Raw genomic sequence first — 8,101 nt, forward strand, 5'->3', positions numbered from 1 at the left:
CTCCTCTCCATCTTTCTCTGGTAGAGTGCTTTCGACCAAGAAGTCTGCCAATGCTTGGGCTTTGATGGCGGTCCTTAGTTTGTAGTGGACGTCAAACTCACCCAGCTCAACGGCCCAGTTCACTAGTCTCCCGAAGAGTTCAGGTTTTTATAGGATCTTCTTTAAGGGCTGCTCGGTGAGCACCACGATAGTGTGTGCCTGAAAGTATGTGCAGAGCTTCTGAGCAGCCACGACAAGTGCATATGCAATTTTCTCTATCTTTTGGTACCTGGTTCTTGGTTTCTGCATCCAGCAATACACGACTAACATAGTACACTAGTCTTTGGGTTTTCTTCTCCTCTCGGATGAGAACTGCGCTTACTGCTACTGGGGAGACCGCCAGATATATTTGTAGTTCTTCCCCCATTTCGGGCTTCACCAACATTGGTGGCGACGATAGGTATTCCTTGAGTTGTTGGAAGGCCTCCTCACACTCGTCCGTCCACTCGAACTGCTTGGCATGCTTCAAGGTCTTGAAGAATGGTAGGCTTATCAGCCGACTTGGACATGAATCAGCCCAGCACGGCTATGCGTCCTGTCAGCTTTTGCACCTCTTTGATTATCCGAGGGGAAGTCATTCCTTGGATTGCCTCGATCTTGGAAGGATTTGCTTCAATCCCCCGTTTCGACACCATGAACCTAGGAACTTGCCTGAGGTGACTCCAAAGACACATTTTGTGGGGTTCAATTTCATGCTATATTTTCTCAGGACCTGAAAGGCTTCCTCGAGGTCGCTTATGTGCTTCTCTTGCTCTATGCTCTTCACCAGCATGTCGTCGACGTATACCTCCATGTTCCGCCCGATCTAATCTTTAAAGATGTTGTTCACCAGTCGCTGGTAGGTCGCACCTACGTTCTTCAACTCGAATGGCATAACCCTGTAGCAGTATTGGTTATCGCTGGTACAGAATACCATTTTTGGGATGTCTTGCTCATACATCTTTATCTGGTTGTACCCCGAATAGGCATCCATGAATGACAGCAGCTCATGACCCGTAGTGGCGTCTATCAACTGGTCTGTCCTCGGCAGTAGGTTTGGACAGGCTTTATTAAGGTCGGTGTAGTCAATACATATTCTCCACTTCCCGTTTGCCTTGGGCACCATGACTACATTGGCAAGCCACTCGGGGTAGACGATTTCCTTGATGAACTTGGCTTCCAGCAATTTATCGACCTCCTCCTTGATCTTCAATTGTCGCTCGGGGGGCGAAGTTCCTTCCCTTTTTCCTCATTAGCTTTCTAATTAGATCGACACTTAGCTTGTGTTTGATCACACTCCCGGGGATCCCAGGCCTATCTGCGGTGGACCAGGCAAAGATGTCTGAGTTTGATCGCAGGAAATCAATCATCTCATCACGTTGGGTGCCTTGGATGTGTGACCCAATTTTGACTTGTCTGCTGTCATCTCCCTCTGTAATGTCAATAAGGGCTAGATCCTCAGCTGGTTGGCTTTGGGTATTTTCATCTCTTAGGTCTTCGATGGGGAGTGCTTCTCTTGCTTTCCCCTTCCCTCGCAGTACGATCGCGTAGCAGTTCCACGACACTTGCTGGTCTCCTTTACATTCACCCACTCCCTCGCTGGTGAGGAACTACATCTTGAGGTGGGGCATAGACACCATTGCTCTCAGTGCGTTGAGCCCTACTTATCCGAGAATGGCATTATATACGGAAGGCACGTCGACCACCAGGAAGGTGACAATCACGGTGGTTTGTTGGTCTCCAACTCCTGCCATGAGTAGCAAGTCAATCGAACCTTCTACATTCACGGTTGCCCCTGTGAAACCTTGTAGGGGGTAGACGACCCTCTTCAACCTCTCTCTGCCCTTCATCCGATCGCAGGCTTCTGTGAAAAGAATGTTGGCCGAACTCCCATTATCAATGAGGATCCTTTTCACATCAAAGTTTACCACCCGCATTGTTACTACCAGGGCATCATCGTGTGGAGACTGGATTCCAACTAGGTCATCGTCAAAGAACGAGATGACCTGGCCGGTCTTTGCCTTCTTGCTCAGAATTTCAATTAAGTTGACCCTTCGAGCGTAGGCTTTCACTCGCCTGGATGACTTCAAACTTTCTACCACTGCTGGGCCTCCATATATGGTGGAAATAACTCCTTTTGAAGCATTCCAATTTTCCTGGTCGTTCTGCCTAGGGCGTTCGACCGATGCGGGGCGCCTCTGATTTGTACCACGTCTTCTGCCCTGGTCACTCTCTTCTCGACAACCATGCTATTCATTCCCTGATTCCTTTTACGGTAATTAGGGTGGTCACGGTCTCGTCGGTCATGGATGTAACGCCCTAGGTAGGCCCTCTAGATCAGGCTCTCGATCTCTCCTTTGAGGTACTTGCATTCATCGGTGTGGTGACCGGTCCCATTATGGAAGCGGCAGAACTTGTCACCGTTCTTCTTGTTTGGGTTGTTGCCTATTTTTGCCTGCCATTTGATGTACCTCTCTCTTTGGATCTGCATCAGGATTTTTGAGCAGGATCGATTGAGCGGTGTGTACCGTTCAAAATGCTTTAGAGGGGTTCTGCTCCTGCATCGCCGCTTCTTCCTGTCGTCTTCACAGTCTCGCCTTTCATCTCTCTCGGTTCTCTTTTTCTCTGTCCTACCATCCTGAGCATCCATCTTTGCGTCTAGGGTCTCGACCGTCGTCATGTACTCCTCACATCTAGCCTGGAGTTCCATCAGATTACTGGGATTACTCCTGCAAAGTTCCCAGTTGAGGTCCTTGTCACAGATCCCAGCCAGTAGAGCAGTGTACGTACTCTACCATGGGATCAAGGTCCTCTACTTCCAACTTGACCTGGTTGAACCAAGTTAGGTAGGACCTCAATGTTTCGCCAATTTTCTGCTTCACAGTAGTAAGGCTCACCGGTGTTTTTCTATAACTCCGACTGCTCATGAAAGCAGAGGCGAAGGCCATGCTGAGCTGCTTAAGTTCGTGAATAGAGCCCGGCTCTAGGTGAGTGAAACAAGTCCTGGTGGCTTTCCTCACTGTTGGAGGAAAGGCGCGACACATGATTGCATCAAAGGCCCCACAAAATGCCATTATTGAGTTAAAGCCTTCCAAGTGCTGAGCGGGATCGGTGGTGCCGTCATAGTACTCGAACGCCGACATCTTAAATTCTTTAGGGAAGGGGACTGCTATGACTTCGTCCAAGAGTGCTGTCTTCCCTGAGAAGATAGGTTTTTCGGGCATCGGCTATCTTTCAGCCATCCTCTGGATCTGCTCCCGGAGGACCTTTAATTGCTTGTTAAGATTGTTCTCTGCGGGGGCTTTTTCGAGGGCATCCTTGGGCTATTTCCCACTTGCGTGAGTAGAGCCAGAACTGCTCTTCTGGTTCTCCTAATTGCGAGTCCGCAGAGGAGGGGGAGGTGGAGTGTTCCCATGAGAGGCAGTGTGAATAAGGGCCCTCGAGTTCTGTTCAAGAGCTTGAATCAGCCTCTCAAACTGTTGCTGCAGAGTCATGAACTGACCTTGGGTTATCGGCGCTTGGGGATCTGGTGGGGCAGATCCCATCTCGTTTGACTCTGTTGTTGCTACGTCCTTCGGATTCCGCCCCTGGGGGCCCTCCCGCTGCGGTTCGCGTTCGGCTGCGCTAGGTGTTGATCTTCAGGAGGGGGTGTGTTGGCACGACTAGGGTTACTCTTGTTCGCAGCCTTCTGGTTTGATGTCGTTCGATGGGTGTTTCTAGTATTCACCATTGTGGACTCTACTCTTCCATTTCCCACAGACGGCGCTAATCTGTTGCCGCCGGAATGCCGCTGCCTGACGTGGAGATCTGCAAAGAGAAGTGGACACAGAAGAGGCCCGAAGTGGACTCCGAGGGGGGACTCTTCGATGCTAAAGTCAGTCCGGCAGAATAATAAGAGAAGGGTACTGGAAGAGTCAGAGTTAGAAAAGTGAATGTACCACTTCGTGGTCCCTCGTTGTCTTTATATAGGGTTTACGCTTACCGAGATGATGAAGACTTCTATTTCTGTATGCCTCTCACCTGACCCCTTAGTTGGGTTCCATGCTCCCCACGTTTAGGGGTCGTTCCTAATGCGATAGCATCAGCGATCAGAGTCCCACTTGGAGTGTGGTACATCGCGTTGGGAGTCATGCAGCACAAGTTATTGTCCACGTGTCTGCTTCCCATTAGTGGGCCATTATGTGGTATAACATAGGGGATGCCACATATATGGAGAGAGAGTAGGAGAGGAGAAATAATACAGCCAATAAATCCCCAATAGAAATCCGTACATTTAGATTCCAAATTCCACATAATTAAAAAGCAAGCCATATATTGTCACCAAATCTAATTTACCCAAGTATAGTCATATTCTAGAAAAGAATTTGAATTTACATCTCCGTAACAAATGATTTTCCATAACCAGAAACTTGTGTTGCGTTGCATTCGGGGGGTTCTTAAATGATAATCCTTCTCCAATGAGTGTGTTACTGAAGTCCAATTGCATCTCATACAAGAAAAAGAGCCTATTGGGATCAGAAACTGCAAAGAAAGATATATATATAGTGCTGATTAATAAATAACTAAAATAAAAGTAATGGAGTCATAGGGGTTTCTTTTCCCTCCAAGGGATAGATAGTTCAGTGAGTTTCATAGATCAAATTTTTTTACCTTTCTGTCATACCTAGTCCTAGCACTAAAGATGAAGTTTTTCTTCTTGTTCTTCATTACATTAATTGTCATCTTTTTCCTCATCCTCTTCTTCTTGTTCTTCTTCATTGTCATCATTTTCCTCCTCCTCTAGTCTCTTTCTACGCTCTTCGTCCTGCAAACATTGAACTCTACAATTATAACGTAGAAGGCTGGGGTTTTCATATAACATTAAAAAATAATAATAATAATAATTAGAGAGAGAGTGAGAGACTTTGAAGGAAACGCAGTAACCTAGTGGAGGAGAGCCATGATTCATTAATTATTCTGGGTTTTGAAAAACCATCCTTCATAAACTGATTAACCAAGAAAGGACACTTTTTTATAAAAAAATATTTTAAAGACTTTTTAAAATAATTAATGACTTAGGTAATTACCTCTCTCTTTTGGTCAAGATAGTCTTTTGTCATTTGGCTGTCTTCCATTTCATCATGTAACAATATATCTGCTGCACTTTGGGCTCCAAACAGAGGTCTCCTCAACTTAGGACAACGATAAACATGCGCTGTAGACAGAGATGCCCAATTCATCATCAAATCCAAATCCAAATCCAAATCCAGATGATGGTTGTTGCTGCTGCTGCTGCTGCATATGGCTGTCAATTCCGGTAGCTCACATAACCAAATTCCCTCCAAACTTGGAAATAATGAATTAATGATGGATTCCATTTCCAAGTCTTCCTCCTCATCATCATCTGATACTTCAATAAGGTTCACCAATTGAGGGCATCTATATACAATTAAATATTTCAACTTGTTTAGCAGCCGTGTTACACCAATATTGAAAAGTAGCTTCAGATTGGAGCAATCCATTATTTTTATATTTTGCAGATTAGAAAAGCATCCAGTTGGCTGTTGGGGAACCACCCCATTGCATATTGTCTCCAATTCATCTAATCCATCAACTTCCAACTCATATAACCTTTCAAAACCAATCCCCTTATTATTATTATTATTTCCTTTCATCACCGGCTTCCACCTCTTCTTCCTCCTCCTCTCCGATCACTAGTAGTGTCTTGAGATCTGGACAATCTCGAATAGTTAGCGATCCATAACCATAATGAGTTGGAACATGTGTCGTCGTCAAACCCTCATATGACTCCAACACCACGAATATATCAAGTTTTGGAAAGTCTTCTACAAGTTCCGGCAAAGCTAAAGGATCGATATCACAATTCCACAAGTGTAAACTACATATGCGCTTAGCTAATGGCTTCAACAATTGTGATGACACATTCACTTCCATTAATTCAATGTTAATAGAAGTCAAGCGAGTCAATTGGGACAATTCCATTATGCCATTTTCATTCCATTTCAACCCGCTTCCAACAGTGTCTAGCTCCTCTAGCTTATCCAATACCCCATCTGGTATCCTCTTAAGCTTTTCTGAATCAGAGATGTCCAGACGCCTTAAATTGTTCAACTTTTCAATCTCCACCGGTAGTTTCCTTAAGCTCTCGCAATCTGACAAGTCTAACGATATGAGCTGAACCATCGATCCAATTTCAGGCGGTAATTCTTTTAGGTTCGGCAATTTTTCTATCCCAGTCTCGCTCAAATCTAATACCCGAAGTGCAGACAAGTGCTCCAAGAAGTGCACTTGGGGGATGTCTTTCATACCTTTACATCCTTCAAGTAGCAATGTGTGGAGTAGTGGACATTGATCTCGCAATTCAGGAAGAGATTCTATCCCCTCATTCTCCATCAATGAAATCTTAGTTGCTTTGCACCATTTTGAGGCCTCAGGTGCCTCAGTTATTCTAGCATCTGCCATTGCAATATACTTATGGGACCACTCGTACTTATTCGATGTAGTAGTAAGAGATGCGATCCACAGAGCCATTTCACGCATTACATCATGCATTTTCATTGTTTCATCGTCATCATCATCATCGTACTCAAGCATGGATGAATTCCGAAGCTTTCCAACCAAAACATCAATTTTATTTCTCACATCTTCAAGTTTATGCATTTCAACCCACAGTGTTTCTTCACCAATGGCAAAATCCAAAAATTCTTCTTGGCCAAACCTCCAATCCTCAGGAAATAGACAACAATACAAGAAGAGGGATTGTTGAATTGGTTCCAATTGTTCAAAACTAAAAATGAGTTTTGAAAATACCTCTTCTTCTATGCCGTCAACATTTGAAGTTGAATGTTGTTCCAATTCGCGTACAGCATCTTTCCATTGTCCCTCTGTTTCCTGTGTTGACATTGTACCACCGATAACAACAATGGCCAGCGGCAGTCCATCACACTTTCTAAGAACCTCTTTAGCTAGGGGTTCTATTGTTGGATTGGATGTAATATCCTCACCAACTTTTTGTACAAAAAGAGTCCAAGCTTCATCTGGTGTCAGTTTTTCCACTAGAATTAATTCAAGAGAATGTTTTGCCGCAAAGCGAGTTGCAAACCTCGTAACCACTGATACTGATCGAGATGCCATTAATATTTTGCAGCCGTTATCCTTCTTTGGTGAAGGAATATTGCAGATTTCATGAAGATCAATAATAGGCTCCCACATGTCGTCTAATATCAACATATATTTCCTTCTTTCGAAAAGACGAGACAATTTTTCTTTCAAAACCTCATCATCTTTGAATTTGTCTAGATCCCACCCCAAGCCTTTGGCAATTTGTTTTCGTATTTCTACAAAATTTGGTGTGGCTGACAGAGTGGTGAAAATTACAGATTCGAAGTGCTCGGTATTTATGAAGTGGTTATTGATGTGTCGGAGGAGTGTTGTTTTGCCAACACCACCCATACCGTGCAACCCAACAACAACATACCTATCGTCGAGCACCGCTTCGATGATCTCATCCATCAGTTCATCTGTTGTTGTTTGGTCCTTGATAGAAACGGTGTCCAGCTTCCTCCCTTTCTGCGAGGTATTAGGAGCCACAGTCCAACCAGATTTTGGTTCCTCTTCGTACAACATATCAACATCTTGCTTGAGCTTGAACATTCGTTTGCTCAGCTGAAAACGTGACCAGCAGAACCAGGTTGAACAATGTCCTCTTCTTTGCTCCTCGTACTCGGTTCGTAGACTGTTGGAGTCGGATACGGCTTTGTTGACTCGACTCAACCAAAGATTTGCCTGTGCTGATGCTTCAACCCCTTCCTGCTTCTTTGCTTCTTCTAGTTTTCTTTGTTCGTCCGTTCTCCTCGCATCCAGCATCTCTGTTGTCTTTTCTAATTCTTCAACGATCTCCTTATGTTTTCCCAAGATCCAAAACCTAGCTCTCAAGGGATCGATTATATATTTGGGCATCCATCCTAGTATTGGACTTACAAACTCCATAACTCACACGCCCAAACAGAGAGAGAGAGAGAGCGAGATTTTGCAGGGGCAAGAAGAACTTAAGCTTCGCAATACATTTTGAAGGGTATAGCAA

General features: G+C 44.7%; 2 protein-coding genes across 2 annotated transcripts; both read right to left on the reverse strand.

Annotated features, from left to right (window-relative positions):
* Positions 1–2,350: 2,350 nt before the first annotated feature.
* Positions 2,351–3,242, reverse strand: LOC122668504. The gene is made up of 2 exons (XM_043865060.1): positions 2,872–3,242; positions 2,351–2,747 (listed from the first exon to the last, which is right to left on the reverse strand). Exons 1-2 carry the CDS (start codon positions 3,240–3,242, stop codon positions 2,351–2,353), a joined length of 768 nt encoding a protein of 255 aa, XP_043720995.1.
* Positions 3,243–5,658: 2,416 nt separating this feature from the next.
* On the reverse strand, positions 5,659–7,884 carry LOC122668505 (disease resistance protein RPS5-like). The gene has a single exon (XM_043865061.1). The coding sequence runs from the start codon at positions 7,882–7,884 to the stop codon at positions 5,659–5,661; it is 2,226 nt and encodes a 741-aa protein (XP_043720996.1).
* Positions 7,885–8,101: the final 217 nt, after the last annotated feature.

Source organism: Telopea speciosissima, chromosome 7 (assembly GCF_018873765.1).
Source record: "Telopea speciosissima isolate NSW1024214 ecotype Mountain lineage chromosome 7, Tspe_v1, whole genome shotgun sequence".
Classification (NCBI taxonomy): domain Eukaryota; kingdom Viridiplantae; phylum Streptophyta; class Magnoliopsida; order Proteales; family Proteaceae; genus Telopea; species Telopea speciosissima.